The 19,789-nt window shown below is 40.1% G+C and overlaps 1 protein-coding gene across 1 annotated transcript; it reads right to left on the reverse strand.

The window, feature by feature from the left end:
- Positions 1 to 16,297: 16,297 nt before the first annotated feature.
- On the reverse strand, positions 16,298 to 16,735 carry LOC142424155 (large ribosomal subunit protein uL24-like). The gene has a single exon (XM_075529259.1). It carries the CDS (start codon positions 16,733 to 16,735, stop codon positions 16,298 to 16,300), a length of 438 nt encoding a protein of 145 aa, XP_075385374.1.
- Positions 16,736 to 19,789: the final 3,054 nt, after the last annotated feature.

A 19,789-nucleotide genomic window follows, 5' to 3' on the forward strand; every position in this document is an offset into this window, starting at 1 on the left:
GGAACAAAGATCTTTCCTGTCCCTCACCAGGAAAATGCTCTAACATAAGGGAATTCTCCCACTTCCCCATCCTTCCACAGAAATGTTCTAGCTGACTCAGGGATGGAAGGGAAAGTGTGTCGTTCTTGGGCCAGGTTTCCCTGTCACCTAGAATATACTGCCACCAGATAGAATTGCAAAATGAAATTGGCTTCTGTTTCTCCGGCCTCTCCAGTATAAGAAACTCCATGAGGAGGCCCAGCTTCTCTCGGGAGAACTTGGAGTAAGAAAAGTGCTTCAGGTGGATGATCAGGATCTCAGGCGGCATCCACAGATCCAGTTTCTTGGTGGTCAGCCAGTGCTGCTTACAGTTAGGGCAGTACCAAGGGTTCTCTTTCTCCAGAGTCTCAACAGTGGTGAAGAGCCCAGTGCACTCCTGCAGCTTCACAGAGCTTTCTTCAGCACATAGTTAACATATCCATGCTTCACATAGCCCTCTGCTTCCGCCTCATTGTAGTAATGCTTCTTCATGTCTGGCTCCCAGTCGATGGCAATGTATGGCTGGGCATGGCCATCTTATTGAAGATCAGGTAGTCACTGGTCCCATTGGAATTCACGGTCTGCAGGGTAAACAGCTGCTTGCATCAAGATCTCTGAGGCCAGTTGAAAGGTCCATGGGAGTTGTCTACAGGAGCCCGGTACCTCCCATGACTCCAGAGCTGGGCCCAGCCTGGTCCAGGCCAGGGTCTTGAGGGTTGCCTTCATTAGTTTGTCCAGACTTGGAGGGGTTGTTGCCTTTATTCCCGCCATCTCCTTTGTCTTCCCTGTCATTGTCATCATCAGAGTTGGGCCTGGCCACATAGCACTAGAGGTGGTACAGCAGGATGTGATACAAGGCATCCCAGGTAAGCTGGTCACGGGGGACAGAAAGCAGGAGAGGGTGCCCAAAAAGCATCAGGCCATAGTAAGGATTGCTGAAGTCTCGGGCTGGAGAGTGCTCCCTCAGGTAGAGAGGAGCACAATATCCTCTCTCATACCCTCGTCGTTCCCAGCCCTGGGTAACACCTCAGAGATGAAGATTTCATCTAGGTCTAAGATGTTACTCAGAGCTGATAAATCTTATAGAAGCGGGCTATACCAGGTATATGCAGGTATACTACCCACTGGGCTCCAGGGCCTGACCTGGTGCATGCCACTTACCCTGATGACTGGATAGGCCCCACCTAGTTCTCCGAAGTAACTTCCTGTCGGGGTCCTCCAGGGATGGAGAGGGACAACCCCATCCCAGCTTCCAGCTACCTAACAACTTCACCATTTGAAGAAGCTGGTGACATTTAGGGGTATAAAATTGCATGTTTATTAGGATCTGGTGGCAGAATCTCATTGACTTACCTTATCCACTATCCTGCTTCCCCAGGGGCCCTTATTATTGTACCCTGATGGTCCTTATTCCAGCATAATGTTTGGTCTCATAAGCCAAGGCTTCTGTACCTCATTATTATGCCAGGCAGTGTTTGTCAGTCAGTTATCTGGACATGACTTCTGGAATGAATCATGGGAGGCAATTTGAGATGAGACATCTGGACCTCTAATTCTTCTTGACATGACCAGTGGAATGGATCAGGTGAGGTGGTGTTGGGATGAGTCATCTGCACATGGCTGGTTTGAATGCATCATTGAGACAATTTGGCATAGGGCATCCAGACCTCTCTAGCTGGCCTGGACAGAGCTAACACCTCTGGGTGCATTTGAAGAGTCAACCTTTGAGTTATAATCCTAGCTTTTATCAGTTTGTACCATCCAAGGATTCCTTTGATTAAAATGTATTCATGGGTACTGTACTTAGGATTTCAATACACTTGAAGGAGAATATTCAGAGGACACAATCCCATCCATAACATTGAAAAATCATAATTTGAGCATCTAATACAGTTATTTCTTTATTTTTCCTAAGTGCTATCTCTCTTTTATTCTTAAATTGGATTTTGTGAATATAAAATATTACTGTTAATAGCTACAGACTCATTTTTTTATCATTTAACAAACTTTTTGTAAGTTCCAAAGACATGCCAAGATTGAGGCTGTTGCTGTTGAAATTAATCAGATAGCTATATGACTGCCCAAGAAGTTCACATCATTCCTTAACCTAAAGCAACAACTACAAAAATTAAATCCCTTTTGTTGCCCAGAGAGACATTTAGGACCTTACCTTTTTGGGATGTGTGTCTGCTAATGTCAGGGGATTGAAATCTCACCCATAATTTTCAAATAGATAATTGAACACAGCCAAGCAGCCCGACAATGTTTTGTATTAAACTGACAACTAAATAGTGTTTTAGAGTAAAAAAAGAAACCCTGTCTCAAATAGAATTTAAGAAGAACATTTATAAATATTAAGAGCGACAGCACAAAGACAGATACATCATCTAAAGGCCATTAATACAAAGTAAAAATGGCATCCGAGGGTTAGTTGAGATACAAAGCTTTAAAAAGGTCATGGGAGAGTGAAGAAAACTGCTACAAAGGTATGACTGGTGGCAGATCAATACATCCAAGGAACTACAGAAGCAGCAATAAGACCACGATTAAATAATAACATCAAAATAGGATGTAATTATTTTGTTTAATACCTTCTAAGTTTAGATACTTCTGAAGGTGGTATTCAAATCCATCTAACTCTATTCAAAGGATTCTATGCTCTTCAATTGATACCACATCAAAATATGAGTTTGGCATCCTTTAGGGGCTAAAAATGTGTCTTGCTATATATTCCTTGAGTTTTAGGAACAAAATGAATTCTGAGTGGGCAAGACTAGGGCTGTTTGATGAGGGGGATCAGATTTCCAAATAAAATACTATAGGTCGTACTTTGCAACCATCAAAGAATGAACAGATGCATTACTGTGATGAAAAAACAATTCACTAGTATAATTTTGGAGACCTTTAAATATTTATGCCAAGAGTTTTAAATTTTCTTACAACTTCTTCCTAGTGCTCTACTGTGCTGTGTCCTTTATGGACACCTATCAAGGTTACTGCTCTGAAATCCAAAAGAACTGTTAGGTTCTCAAGTGGGTAATACTTTAGTTCTTGGCGTCGCACAATGAAAGAATTCATGCTGAAGCCCATTTTGTAATGCAAGTTTTATGAAGGACAGGACAACTTTCAGGTTTTACAAAGGGGTTCACAACTGGGCACAATCACGTGGAAAAGAGCACCCACAGGTGTGGACTTGGGAGTGGGATCCCAGGAGGCAGAAGCCCAAGAATCCTAGAGGCTACGAGAATGTGGCCTCAGAGACTGTTGGCCCCATAGGCCCAGAGCAGGCACTAGAGGGAGACCTTTCCCCTCCTCCTGCCTCTGACCAGGAGTAGGGTAAGAGAGTGCAGGTGCAAGAGAGCAAGGGGAAAAGAGAGCATCCCAGAGCATCATCCCTGCCTTTATTCTAGCCTACACCCTGACTGGGGGAAGGCGTGGTTGAAGGTATTGGTTGACCCCATTGGCTGGATTGAGCCCACCTGAATGATGTCATGAGCCTGGGTCTAATTTGGACCGCTCAGGTGTACCTCCTATCTGGCTGGGGAGCTTGAGTATGAGCATGCTCGGTTTGGGGTCTTCAAAGACATCTAATGGTTGATTTCTTTCCAACCTCCTTTAGGGGGCCTTTGCAGGCATGGGAGTTACAAACCCCTGTCCCTAAACTAGCAACCTAACAGAGAAATCAACAAAACCTTCCGAGCTGACCTCTGTACCTTGAATTTAACTGACTCAAGCAGTTCACCACAGAAGCTACTCTTTTGATTGCCCCATTTTTTTTGAAAGCTCTATCCACTAATCATAAAGACATGTTTAAATGATGTATGACCTGGAATCCCAGTTTCAGTACTTTTTGATGTGTGTGTGTCCGCATGTGCGTGTGTGCAAATCTATGTCATTTCTGTCATCAGATGAACCCTGACTGTATGGCTCTCAGTGGGGGAGCCCTAGCTCCTTGGTTGGACCATCATGAGACACAAGAAGGCAAATGAATATGTGAACCCAGGGAGGAAGCAGGAAGAGAGCTGTTATATTGAATAAAATGTCTATAAAGTACTGAATGGAAAACTAATCTGTTCTGTGAGCATGCACCCAAATCACAATAAGTAAATAAATACAAATACTAAAGACATAACAAATGAATTAGAAAGCAAAACCAAACTAATCAGCAAGACTAAGTTAATTCTTGAAAAAATCAATAAAATGAATAAATTACAGGTCAAATTTATTAGAGAGAAGGTGAACAAGATATAAATAAACAACCTAAATAAAAAATGAGATGGGTGACATTAAAAATAAAACCAATAGAAATAAAAAGGATCCTAACAGAATATTATTAAAATTTATACTAATTTTTTTGAAAACTTAGAGAAAATGGACACATTTCTAAAAAAAAACCCAACATCACAAACTTTAATAAAATATCTGAACAGATCATAGCAAAATAAAAAATTGAATCAATTTTCTTAGTGACCATCCACACTTGGAATTAAACTCACCAAAGTGACTCAACTTTCAGCCAAACAATAGACAAGCCTATAAGGTGAAAAACATCAGTAAGGTATACTCCACTGAGAACAATCAATTACTCAGGGTCAAAAGGGTAGCATTTGTACATGGACAAAGGTCAGAGCCAGGAAGGAAGAAAGGAAAGAAGGAACAGAGAGGAAACAGGATGAGTATTGTTACATTCTAGGATTGCATTAAGCAAAATGTATGCAAATAGGAAAATGGAAAAATGTGGGGGGTTATTTTTCAAACAATAAAAGATAAAAATTGAACATATGACTTAAAACATTAACAATAACAACCTTTCAACTAAAAGGGAACGCCCTGCCTTAGCAGTTTCATTAAGGAATTCTGCCAACAATTCAGAGAAGAATTGTCACTAGTAGTAAACTGTTCAAGAGCATAAAAAGGAAAAAATTTCCCCAAATTCATGCTACAAAAACTACCTCAAAAGTCTTCATCAAAAATGTGAAAAGAGAACCTACAGACTGGGGGAAAATTTGACTTTGATTATCCGACAAAAGTCTACTCTCAAAAATTTATAGATAACTCTCACACCTCAGTAATAAAATAAATTTAAAATTCCAATTTGAAAACGGACAAAGGATTTGAACAGATACTTCACCAAAGACGATATTAAGGTGGTTAACAAACTCATGTAAAGATGTTTATAATCAGTAGCCATTAAACAAATACATATCAAAGCCACAACAAGAAATCATCTTATTCTGGCAGTAATGGTATTGATCAAAAAGAAAACAAAAATTATGGTAAGGGTATGGGGAAATTGGAACACTTATACATTGCTGATGGAACTGAAAGTGGGATAACACTATAGAAAATTATGTGACGTAGTCTTAAGACAATAGAAGTAGACATACCATGTGATCTGGCAATCCCATTTCTTGGTGTGCCTGGTACAGAAATAAGATCTGTGACACAAATAGACACACATGTACACCGATGTTCGTCACAGCATCACTCATAATTGCTGAATGATGGGGAAAATTTGGTTAGCCATCAATTGTTGACTGGATAAATAAACTATGACATATACATACAGCAGAATACTATGCAAAATGAATAAAAACAATCTGTGAAACATCTCACAAAGATGAGCAAATTATTGTCACAATGGAAATAACCTTTTCAGTGTAACTTTACTGTTCCTCTTCTCACCAATGCAATTTTCAATTTAATTAATAATAGTTCTTCCTAATAAACTCCTGTGACTGTCCTGTGTCCTTTGAGAAAATCCATTAAGATTACCCCTCTCAGATTCCAAGAAATGATTGCGGTAACTTTCTGAACTCCATCTTGAATGTAACTGGTCCAGCACATCCTGTAGGAAATCACTGATTTCATTGGGCCTATTTTTGAAGGGCCTAGTGAGACTGAAATAAGTGTGTTACTTAGTCATCTCATCTGTAGCCATCCACTGATTGCAAAGACATGTTTAAACACATTTTGTTTGGGATAAACATGTGCATGTATGAACTGGAAATTTAGCACCAATGTTCCTTTTTAAAGAGAACATTTACTAAGTCTTAACTTAAACAAAGGCAGGACAACTACAGAGACATAGTATCTGGGGGAAGGAGATAATCAGCCCAAGGTCATACTGGGTTTCAAGGGTTTGCTGAGATGCAGAATTTTAAAAAGGACACAACAGAGCAAAGGGAAATTTCACAAAAACTAATAATACATCATAGTTATCAATAGGACTCCCAAAGTGGGACTGGGTCCATGAATGGGAAATGTACATTATGTTAGAGTAGCTTACAGTATTGAGCTAGGAGCTTTCCTGAGGCAGCAGGGCTATGTGACCCTCGGTACAATGATCTCCATCTAAAACACACCCAGGTAAACTAAAGAGAGACTGCCCCAACTTGACTAGTCAGGCAGGTGGAAGTAATCCACTTTCCAATACACTCTGGCTGAGGGCAAGTCTATCCCTGATGAATAGCCAGAGGAATTCAGTGACTGAAGCACTTGACTTGAGGCCCATAGTCTTGAGGACATCTAGATCCATTGGCAAAACACAGTTCCTGAAGAGTATGTTGCATATCCCAGTGTGATGAGTAGTTTATGAGGTCTTAAAAGCCTGCTAGTGGTCATCTAAAAGGCAACTATCAGTCTCTGCATTTGAAGCAAAGGAGAATAAAGCACAATGAAGATTTTAGGAAACAATTAGTCCTGTCAACCACTGTTTCTAACACTATAATAGGTAGTCCCATTTAAAATGTGTACAAAATGTAGACCAAAATTCAAAGCAAAAACCAACCAAACACAGTCTCCTGGGCTACTGTTCTGAAAGAGACAAAGGAACCCCCTAAACTCTTGCCCTGAGATGACCTTCTGACTTGAAATTCCCCTCCCCCCAGAGGCTGCCTTTCTAGACAAGACTATAAACAATAACCTCAGGCAATAATGTGCTCCTTAGAATTACTAACTGTATGTGACCAAAGAGAAAAAGTTTTAATAAACCAAAGATGAGAAGGAAAGGGGAGACAGGGAAACCTGATGGGTGTAAGTAGGTAGCTCGGGGAGGACATACATCATCGAGTGCTGGTATCATACAGGGATCACAGTCAAGATCATGGAAACATTCATGTATGAACTCTTGACTAGAAAACTGACTTATGTGTGTAAACTTTCATCCAAAGCACAAAATGAAGTGTTTTAAAAAATGTTGTAAGTTCACCTCCAATTAAGTGTCTCTGAAGGAAGGCTTGGAAATCTGTTTCCCCCAATTAGCCCTCTAGAGCACAGATCTACTCTGACATGCATGTTATTGTCATAACTTGCTACCGAGTCAACAGAAAATGATATGATTTTAGTTTGTTTTCTTCAATAGACTGAAGAGTACTTTTCTGTTCCATCTTTGGGAGGAAACTGAGGCTCTGGGATGTATTGAGATTGAGCTGGCCGAGCTGGAGAAATCGAGCTTGGCTCTGTAGTTTCTAACTCATGCTTTCTAACTTTCACTCACAGGTATGCTCTTCCTTGTTCCCTGAGCTGCCCCGCCCCTGCGGTGGGATCATGCGGTGGGATCATGCGGTGGGATCATCTGCGACTCGTTCACAGGAACTCATCAGGAGAGAAAATAGCGTTGTTCTGGAGTCACACACTCTACATACTATTGTGGGTACTGCTTTACTGCTTTCTCTTTTTCACTTTAAAGGCGACATCAAGGTAGTTTTCTGTCAGCTGAAAATAAAAATAAAATAGAATACCAGCTCCTGGTTCAACAGGGAATATTTTGTCGAGCGGATCAGACATTTAAGATGAGATGTTTTTCTTCCTCCATTAAAGCAGAGCTAAGCAGAGGATAAAGAGGTGTTATCTTCTCTATACATATGCAAGCAAAAGCCTGCATCCCCATTCTTAGAAGGCTGAAAGAGTTAGATAACAGTCATTTCTTAATCTAGTGATTCAAATGCAACGTTCTTCTTTTTTTTTCTTCTTTAAACCTTGCAAGGCTGATGTGGCAATGCAGAAAAAATGTGAGGATGCAAGGAAAAAATAGAGTTTATACTTACATAGCAATGAAGCAATATCAAATGGTGCATCAGAATACCATAAATTATGAGTTCAGTGGGACAAGCATTTCACCCCCTAAAGGGATGAGCGGTGACATTAATAGCGTTGTGTATAAGAAAGATGATGTGTGTCCTGTTACAGAAGGAAACACAGATATAAAATTTAGTACAAACATTTTGGCCCAAGATTGAAATGAAGGCAGAAAGGTTACAGTTGATGATGTGGACATAAAAATATCAATCTGAAATATAATTATAAATAAAATGGTCATTAACTTTTACAATGGCTATATATATTTACGTAATGTTAAAACTTACACATCACTGATCTTTATATCAACTTGTATATGGGCATTCTGAGGAAAACACCATATTTCCTGGAGTTGTTTGTAAAATAATGGAGAAATTGCAAGCTTAACCGTGTCTCAAATGCACAGACTGCTTCTCTGTGTGTAAACGGCTTGTGTGCTATGTATACAGACTCATTAATAAAATCACAAATGGCTCACCAGAGACACCAGACATAGCCAGAGTAGTATTACCAACTTGACCTTTAGCAAAAACAGCATGGAAATATTACTGCTACATCCAAAGGGCTTGTTTAACCCACAACTGCATAATGTGAAGAAGAATTATGTGTCCTGACCACTTAGAATGGTCTAAACCAAAAAGTGTTTAACTCAGGGCCAGCAAAGACTGAGTTCAAATCCTGACCATCACGTCACTTACTTGATGTCTCTGGGCTCGCATCAATAAGGAGATGAGACCGTTGCTAGCTGCCCACAATTTGACCCTACGCTCATGGCAATCCCTTGCACAGCAAAATGATACACAGCCTGGTCCTGTCTCATTTCCATGAGCATCATACGTTTTTTACCGGCTTGTGTTTGCAATTAGATCCCTAAGTATTCTCCCTAGTCCATTTTGTCAGGAAGCTTCACTGAAACCTTTTCCGAACCTGAGCAGCACATCAGCCTCCACAGACTGGTAAAAGTGGTGCATGTGGTACATTGACCATTGACCCACATCAAAGGTCAGAGTTCTACCACTAACCTATCGCCAGCCTTAATGTAGGGGCCTTGGTGGCCTAGTGGGTTATGCTTTGGGCTGCCTAGGTCAATCATTTGAAACCACCAGCAGCTCCATGAGAGAAGATTTCTGCGTCTGTGAAGAATTAGAATTTCAGAAATGCACCGGGGTAGGTTTACTTTGTCCTATGTGGTTGTTATATGTCAAAATCAACTGGAAGGCAGTGACTATGCTTGTTTTTTTAATCTAAAGTTTATGCTAGATATAAAATAACATAAAAACCTTTTAAGAGCCCTACTAGATACCATGAAAAAGTGGCACACTCGTTCCACAGAAGAAATTTGCCATAACGCATTGTTCATCAATGACAACTAATCTGAAGTAGAAACAATAGAGCCAGATTCAAATTCCAATTGTATCACTTATTAGCTAGTCATTTAAGAACTAGATTTCTCTGTGACTCCATCTCATCATCTATAAAATGAGAAGAGTAATGTTCACCTAACCGTGTTGTGGAGATTGAAGTATCACTAGCTACACAGAGAATGATGTGTGGTAGACAATTGGTGGCTACTCCTCCTTCCTGCCTGCCTGCCTGCCTGCCTGAATTCAATTATCAGTTGTTCCAGGAAATAGTCACATTACACCTACCAACACATCAGGCAAAGTTGCTATGAAGTTCCAATGTGAGAATAGATGTGAAAATGACAATATTTCCTTTTTCTCATACATATTCACGGAATGGTTTCATACATTAGATATTATTCTATTGTTATTTTTTAAATGCCATTAGGTCAAGGCAAAATCATGGTAATATTATATAGAATGAAATTTCAGTCCTTCCTCATAATCACAATTACTGGTATGTTTGAGTTACTGAGGCAATTATATAAATACATCTCATTGAGTATCTCCATCTAATTGATGGTCCCTTATAGCAACCCTATAGAATTTGGGAGAACTTCCCCTGCTCCATGGCTCTCTACTTTATTTAGTATGATGGTGTCCCAAGCAATGGATCCGTCATGATGACATGCTCACAACAAGGACGTTGGTCGACATTCCATTATGATCCGTAGGGTTTTCAGTGGCTACTTCTCAGTAGATCACCTGGAGCTTTCTAACGAGCTTGTCTTAGTCTGAACCCTGTCCACCACAATGACCTTGTTAATATTAGAAACACTAGTGGCACAGTCTACTAACTTACATTGTTTCACAGTAGAACTGCAATCCTCATTTTTTGTAATAAATTGTCATATATTTCTTCCAAACCACCTTTGGATACAATAGAAGCTCCAATCTTTTGGTTAGCATTAGTTGTTTGCTAAGACAATTTATTTCCCCTCTTTCTGCATGGAGAAATGTTGAGAAGGGGTGTCTGTCCTCTCTGTCTTTATTTGCTCTTCTCTAATTGGAGAGTTTGAGGGCACAGTGAAGGGAGCACCTGCAGTGAGGCAACAGTGTACGGAAATATTTAAATTTTTATTCTATTAATTTTGGGAGTCTTGCTTTTCGATAATGTAGCTTAAACTTCTTCCTTCCTTGCATTCTTAATCATGTGCTACTTCTTGAAATGATTGAGTACTGACCGATTCCTTTTGGTGCAGTGAGTGTATGTATTCCTTCCATCCTCCTCTGACGCTTTCTTGACGTACTGGTACCTTCCCTATAGAAGTCTTCAAGAATGACTACCCAAAGCGTCAGTTATTTAGCTTGAGAAATGATCAGTATGTCCTTCCTCTTCAGTTTTCTAATTCCAGATCATTAGACAGCATTTTATTACAATACTGTCCTTGGTCTCCTTGAGCTGCCTTTTGCAATATTTTGTTCACTTCCTTTCCTTCAACATTTCTTATTTCTGTAACTTTTTAACATTCAGGAGCAGGTTTCATAGTATGTACTAACATCCACTTTGGTCTTTTCTTTTTTTTCCTGTGAAATGACCTCTTGCTTTCTTTATGTATGAAGTTTTTAATGTCATCCCACAACTCTTTTGGTCTTTAGACATTAGTGTCAATGTATCAAATCTACTCTTGAATTTCTAAATTCATGTAGGATAGATTCAAGGTTTGACCCTCATGGATTACTTTTAATTTTGTTCAGCTTCAATAGGAACTTGCTGATGGTCTGTTCCACAGTTTTGTTTGGCGGATGACATTGAGCTCTATTGTCTCCACAGATACAGTCTATTTGATTCCTGTGATCCATCTGGTGAGTTCCTTGTGTTTATTGAAAATGATGTTTGCATTGGTTAATTCATTGGTCTTGCAAAATTGTATCATGTGATGTCCAGCATAGTTTCTATAATCAAGGCCACATTTCCCAACTACTTGCACTTTCTCTTTATTTCCAACTGCTCTCCAAAAATGTGGTAGAGAACCACTTGGTCAATTTATGGAAAACATCAACATTTGTGTCAATTCCAATTTCAAAGAAAGGTGACCCAATAGAATTCAGAGATTATGGAACAATATTATTAATATCACATGCAAATAAAATTTTTCTGAAAATAATTTGAAAATACTTGTAACAAGGAGCTGAGAGAAATTCAAGCTGGATTTAGAAGAGGACATTGAACAAGAGAGAGGTCATAGCTGACATTATATGGATGTTGGATGAAACATAAAAATAACAGAAAGACCTTTATTTTCTTGATAAAGTGGAGGATCAGTAACACAATATGACAACCCTCAATGGGAAACCTTTACACAGTGGCTGCAGTAATAAGTTCAAAAATAAAAAAGTGTGAGGCTGGCTCAGAATAGGGCAGTGTTTGTTCATATGCTTTTTATGAACTGGATCTGACGTAAAAACACCTAACACTATTGGATGAATAAGAAGCCCTAGGGCCCTAGGAGAGATTAATCACTGGAGAAAGACATGATGCTTAGTAAAGAAGTGGGGCACTGATAAAGAGGAGGACTTTTGACAAGAGATTGACACAGTGGTTGCAACAATAGGCTCAAACATATGAACAATTGTGAGGATGGTGCAGGGCTGTTGTACATAGCATCATTATGAATCAGAACTGATCCAATCCCACTTAACAACAACAGTGGCATAATAGTTAAGTATCTGGCTGTTAAATGAAAGGTTAGTGGTATAACCCCACCCAATTGCTGTATGAGAAAAAGAGATTGACATCTATAAAGATTAAAGTCTTGGAAACCCTATTTGGCAGGTCTACACTGTCAAATGAGGTCACGATGAGTTGAAATAAGACTAGACAACACCTGGCCTCACACAATGTTTTTGGGGTAATACTAGCAACAATAGATCTTTTGGATAAACTTACTTGGTGTTGGGCACTCTATTAAGTATTTTAAATACATTAACTGACTAAATATTTAAAAACACATTAACAAATAATATTGCTATTATCTCATTTCCAGACAAGGAAATATAAACAGAAACTTACTAAACCACTGTCTTAATCTTAGGCTGGGTTTTTTACTAAAGCAAAACCAGTAAAGTATATGTGGGTGTGTGTATACCTATATCTAGATCTACATCTACATATAAGTGTGTATATATGTATTGTTGATATCTATATATATGATATATCTATATCTATGTGTATCTGTATGTATACCTATAGCTAAGACTATATCTAGATGTAGACCTAGACCTTAACCTAGACCTAGACAGATCGAGAGACAAAGAGTTTTAAAACAAGGAAATGACTCATACAGTTGTAGAATTGGGCAAATTCCCAGTCCAGTTCAGATGTTAGGTTGGAGGCTCCTTAAGTGGCAACACCTCCCAGGGCTGGGGAAATATTCTCTAAGGGGCAGAATATGCTCTAAACCAGTGACTGATATATGGATTCATAGGTCCAGAAAGCAAGGGATGGAAACCAGAATGGCACCATTTACTATTACTCCTAGCACCACACTTACAACATTTTTTCTTCCTCTCCCTGTGACACTGTGCTTTTTGGGTCTGAATTTCTTTGTTCCAAAGGGAGGAATATTCTAGCCTGGAAACACAACACTGATACTATTCATGGTCAAAATTAGTTTTATAAGAAACAATTCCAGAGTAGTTCCAAGGAGTTGGAGATTGACGATAGATTCCAAGGAGTTGGAGATTGACGATAGATATTACTTTGCTCCATTTCCTCCCTACTCTCCCTCACATCCCTGGGCTCCACCATGTGCTGCCTTATGCCACAGAAATTCATGAAACTTTGAGGCTATGTTTCACGTGATGAGGGGCGCTTTTCAGTCCAAAATCTGAGGAACAGGAAGAGGAAGATCAAATGCAAGGTTTGAAGCCAGAAGCCAAATGTTCAAAGGCCATAAGAGGTCTTCTTGTTCCTACCAAGGTTCAGTCAGGAAAAGAGAGGTCAGGGTTCCCAGGTGAGGTGAGATGTGTTAAAACCACCACTTTTATGCATAACCAAATAGAGTGTCTTCAACCAAGGCTTCTATTAAGGCAAAATCAGAGATGACCCCAAGGACACAAAGGATGTGGCTTGTTCACACCCTTTATTAAAGGTCTTAAAGAACTCTCAAGGAAGAAAGGGGTGTGTCCTGGTTTGTGCTTTCTACTGAGGTGGGGTCTTAAACATGCCCCCAAGAAAACAAAGGGTGTGGCTTGGCCCCCATCCTCCACCAAGGTCAGGTCTCAATTCCATCGCAGTCCTGTTCACAGCACAGTAGAGAATGCTCTCCGCAGTGGGACTGCCATCACAGGAGTACAAAGCTCACTGCCATAATACGTCATATAAGGGCCTCTGGCTGGGCTGGAGGGGCCATATGGAACTCATCATTGACTGGACGTTGGGTGCCTCCTGGCTCCTTGCTGAGATTTGTATTACATGTCGTAGGTAAAAAAGAATACGTGTGGAATACAGCATGTTCCTTAGGATGTCTCAGGGCTCTCATGTGTTGTGGGCAAATTCACAGTCAAATTGTGATTAAAGTCAATAACAAACTAGTTGCTGATTTAGATTAGTTCACCTCTATAGTCAGATGTCTCTCATCTTCTTGCTCATTTTGGTTTGATCAGCCCCCGCAACTATGTGAGTCAGCACATATTCAGGCCTGCTAATTAGAACAAGCCCTGCTGTTGATTCAGATGCTCCCCCATGCTCGAGACTCACTGCACAAGAACCATCAATCAAGAAATCTATTTTCCAACAACCAGAATAAGAGCAACAAGATTAACCCTCAACAAACAGGAAAAACTGTGCAGACTAGAGTGGAAATAAAGTGGAAAACAGAAAAAATCAGCAGGAGAAGAACTAGGTTTCTTGAAAAGATTAACAAAACTGAAAACTGAAAAACTGCTGCAAACATAACAAAGGAAAGGAAAGATGCAAATATCTAGAATTAGAGATGAAAAGGATGCAATCTCAATTTTCAGTCTACTACAAAATGAAGTCTACTATGACTGCACTACAAAAAGTGTGACAACCTCAAAAGATCCAGCATCTGCGGTCTTACAGGCTTGCAGGTCAACAAGCAGCCATCTAGCTCAGAAGCAATGAAGCCTACAGGAAAGAAGCACACTCGCCTGTGTGATCACTAGGTGTCAAAGGGATCAGATATCAGGCATCAAAGAACAAAAAATCATATTGTGAATGAGGGGAGGTACAGATTGGGGAGCAAAGCTGATTTGTAGGTAATGGGACATCCCCTTATAGAAGGGTAGTGGGGAGGAGACAAGCCAATCAGGGTACAGTGTAGCAAAAATGAAACATACAACTTTCTTCTAATTTTTAAATGTTTCCTCCCATCCACTATCATGATCCCAATTCTACCTTACAAATCAGGTTAGACCAGAGGATCTACACTGGTACAGATAGGAACCAGAAACACAGGGAATCTAGAACAGATGATCCCTTCAGGACCAGTGGTGAGAGTGGCAATACCAGAGGGTGGAGGGAAGGTGGGGTAGAAAGGGGGAACCCATTATAATAATCTACATGTAGCCACCTCCCTGGGGGACAGACAAGAGAAAAGTGGGTGAAGGGAGGGAGTCATTGGATAGTGTAAGACATGACAAAATAATAACAATTTATACATTATCAAGGTTCATGAGGGAGGGAGGAGAGGGGAAGGAGGAGGAAAATGAGGAGCTGATATCAAGGCTTTAAGTGGAGAGAAAATGTTTTGAGAATGATGCCGGCAACAAATGTACAAATGTGGTTGACACAATGGATGGATGTATGGGTTGTGATAAGAGTTGTATGAGCCCCCAATAAGATGATGTTTTTAAAAGTGTGATGACCTCAAAGAAATGAACAAATATCCAGAAACACCCCAGCTACCCGAATTAATTCAGACTGATGTAGAAAACCTCAACAGACTAGTAATAAAGAAAGAGAGGAAGCCATCAAGAGACCCCCAACCAAGAAAAATCCCATGATCAGGTAGCTCCCTAAGGAGTTTTATCAAGTATTCAGTGAAGAACTGTCTATAATTCTACACAGAATGTATAAAAGACAGCAAACTTCCAAACTCATTCTATAAAGCAAACATATCCCTGATATCAAAACAAAGCTAAGAACCCCAAAAGACTGAAAGCAACAAACCAATATCCTGAATGAACTTAGATATAAAATTTCTCAACCAGATTCCAATAGAGTTCAATTACTTATCAAAAAATAATTCACCATAATCAAGGGTGGTTCATACTAAGTACACAAAGATGAAACAATATTACAGAAACAATAAATGTAATCTACAACATAAAAAGGCCAAATAAGAACCACATGATCATATCACTAGATTAAAAAAACAAACAAAAAACATTTGACATTATCAAACACCAGCTTCTGATTAAACCCTTAACAAAATGGGAATAGAAGGAAATTCCTCAACATAATAAAGACCATATATGAAAACCAGCAGTAAACATCACACTCAATGGGGGAAAATTGGAAATATTTTCCCTGAGAACCAGGGAAGCAGACAAGGATGTACCCTTTAAACAATAGACAATGCACTTTTTACCAATCCTATTCCACATTGTGCTGGAAGTCTTGGGCAGAAACGAGACAACAAAGAAAAATCAAGGGAATACAACTGGAAAAAGAAGGTAAACTGTCACTATTTGCTGATGACATAATTTTATATGTAGGATACTCTAGAGATTCAATGAAAAGTTTGGTTATTTTTGTTGGTGTAGTGAAACTGGAACTCTTTTTTTTTTTTTAATGTGCTGCTTTTAATGGAAGCTGTGTACAAGATATTTCACTCTTGCATCTTCTCAAGTGATTCTTCTTTGTATTTGCCCTTTTCCTTTCTGACTTGGCGAGATTTGGCTTTCCGCTCCAGGATCTTTTTGCGGTCTTTGTCCAGTTTTAACCTCGTAATCACCACCTTGCTGGGGTGAATGCCCACATGGACAGTGGTGCCGTTAGCTTTATCTCGCTGCACCCGCTCAATGTAGATGACGTACTTCTTCCGGTAAACCTGGACCACTTTGCCAATCTGTTGACCTTTGTAGTGTCTTTGCACAACCTGAACTTCATCACCCTTGCGGATAGGCATGGACCGGACATTGTATTTCTGTCTCAGTTCCTTGGAAAGCGGTGAAGACATAATCTTCCTGCAAACGTGGGAAGGGGCATTGAAATACCTTTTCCGGTTTTTGCTCCGGTCCGAAATCACAAAGGGATTGAACTTCATTTTGGCAGCTACTCCTTCAGCGATGGCCCCAAAAGGGAAAAGGAAATTGGAACTCTTATCCACTGCTGATGGGCTTGTAAATATGTACAGCCACTATGGAAGGCGAAATGGAAATTCCCATATCAGATGGTAATTGAAATACCAAATCATCCAGCAATACCATTACTGGGCATATACCTTGAGAATTGAGATAGTTATTGTTCCAGCCTGGCCGATAAACACATGTGGGATTAATTGAAGGGTGGAGAGAGAAATGGCTCAGCGAGCCTCGCCATTCTTATCTCTCACTCTTTGATCATCGGACCAGTATGTGGCTGCCTTCCTTGTTCTGTGCCTCAATTTGCAAGCTACACTACCTGTGGGACACCTAACCTATGGACTGTGTCTCTGTAATTTGAGGTCACCTTAAGACTTGCCTCACCAGAGAATTGGAATGTACATCTCTGGAGCTGGAGACTGACGGTTGGTGACCTGGCTGACAGTTGGTGGCCTGCCTTGCTGTTTGCTGCCTATTCTGGGATAGCCTAGCTCACTCTACAGAAGATTACCTGGTGGCCCTCAAGACTTGAAGGACTGCTAGTGTCTCACAACTCTCTCATGGGAGTGAGTTGCACTGAGGCATTTGTACTGCATTATAATTTAACTGTTCATTTCTTGTATTATATATATATGTATATAATTTAACAGTTCATTTCGTTGTTATATAGCTATCTTTATAAATATATATAAAATTATCAGCAATCTGGTTTGCCTCTCTAGAGAACCCTATCTAACACATACCTGAAAGAGATAAGAGAGAGATCATGAACAGACATATTTATTGCAGCGTAGTTCACAATAGCAAGAAGCGGGAAACACCCTACATTCCTATCAGTAGAAGAGTAGATACAAAACTCTGTTTTTTTAGAATACTGTGCTTCCTTAAAAACCAGTGATGAGTCTATGAAACACCTCCAGACTTGGAGGGAGCTGGAAGACATTGTGCTGAGTGACGTTAGTCACTCACCAAAGGACAGATATACTGCGTGAGGGCACAGCTTTAGGAACAAGCAGCAGAACAGGCACAAGCTCAGGTTTCTGGCCATCCAGTCGGCTGGACGGGGGCCAGACAGCCGGAAGAGAGATTTACTGGTGCCAATGAGTCCTACACCCTCTGCTCTAGGTCTTTTGAAGGTCAATTTGCCAGAGGCCACCTCACATCAGCTGGGATCAAATGGTCAAGGGAGGGGAAGAGGATGTTGTCTACTGAATGGCTGTCATGTAAATCTATGATGAGGTCCCTCGAGAGAGGTAGACAGCCCTATAAGATGAGGAATACTGTTTGGTAAAACATGTCGGGAAAGGGAGCAAACATGTCTGGGGGAATACAAATGCATGTCTGTTGGTAAGCAGAGAGGGAGGACTGACTTCCAGTTGGGGGGGGGATGAAAATATTTGGGGGGAATCTAGGGGGGCTAGTATCTTTGGTGGTATCCTCCACATTGACCCAGGCTTCTGGCTGCATCCTGGGGACCCAGTTTGGTGTTGTGGAACTCTGGGACACTGAATTGTGCATGCTCCAGAGGCTGCATCAGTGAAATCTGGTATGAAAACTCCACTGGGTGAACTGGACTCCACTCCACTCACTCTAGTAACTTGAGAACTTAAGTTGGAAAATACATGGTGTCTGAGGAAACAGAAGACTGCTGTGCCAATATTGTTGAACTGTTGGTTGGTGGACAGGCATGGTCTTGCTACATCAAAGCTCAATATGCTCTATTAAGATACTATGTATTATTCTGGCAAACCTGTAACTGACATTCTCAGTGATTATTATTGTAAATTTCCCTGACAATACCCATTATTTGTGTAAATATCATCTAGCCAGGAAAGGATTGATTCTGTACAAGTGAATAATTCAGGTACTGTGATACGGAGTTAGCTTGAATTGGCCTAATATCCCTCTCTTAACAGAACTTTAAAAAATTAGTACCAGGGGCTAACCAAAGACAATATTAACAGAAGATCATTAAGCCCCACGGGCATGATCCGTAAGACTTTCTACCAAAAATTAACAGGGGAGATTTGAAAGGGAGCCAAAGACACATAAAAAAAAAAAGAAACAAAAAACCGTAGATCCAGGAATGGGTTTGGCTTGCACGAAATCCTAGCTCCAATTTAAGAACAATTAGATCTCACATCATGACCCTGCTCAATACTCGCCCGTAGGAAGGGACCGCAGAGCATATGGGTGCTATACAAAAGACATGAGATGGTGCCTGGCTATCTGCTAAATGAGTATCTGGGGGGTTTAAAGGTTTGTCTCCTAACAAACAGCCATCTAAGGGATGTCCACTGAGTTCACATGGACGTAGCACACCATCATTAGTCACTGACGGATTATAGATCACATAATCTGAAGTGGAAGGAGGGATTGGTATCAGAGCCTAAATTGTAAGAATCTGGTTTCCAGAAGGCTGTGGTTGATGGTGGGAGCCCCAAATACATTTGTGGGAGCGACATGGGATATAAGCCTCCAATGATCTCCCTCTATTCATAATTGAGGAATGGGAGGAAAGTGGTTATTAAACAGAGTGTATTAGAGAGCTAACTACAGAAGATGAAACACATAATCCTAACTTGAACAATTAACACTCTGTCAGTTGATCCCTACCTTGGATGGATGCTGGGCCTGAGCTGGTTTTCAACATTATTTTGTATTTTGTATTTGTTTTTGATTGTTCATATTAGGATTCATCACAGAGGTGTTATGCCACTGGGGTCAGCCTCTTGAAGTTGTGTTACATGTCTTTCAGTATATGAAACCCAAGATTGGTGAACCTTTAGGAACAGCAAGCAGAATAAGGGTTTCAGGGTTCAGGGGTGATAGAATGGTGGGGGTAAAAAGGAAAAAAGTCATATTTGGAAATGGATTGTGGTAGCAATTGTATAATACTACTTGGGGTGATTAAATTATGGAATGATATAAGTATGTATTATCTCCCAATTAATAATTGATTAAAATTTAAAAGACCTACAGAAATAAACGCATATTTCATGCTCATAGTGAGGAAG

Source organism: Tenrec ecaudatus, chromosome 13 (genome assembly GCF_050624435.1).
Source record: "Tenrec ecaudatus isolate mTenEca1 chromosome 13, mTenEca1.hap1, whole genome shotgun sequence".
Classification (NCBI taxonomy): domain Eukaryota; kingdom Metazoa; phylum Chordata; class Mammalia; order Afrosoricida; family Tenrecidae; genus Tenrec; species Tenrec ecaudatus.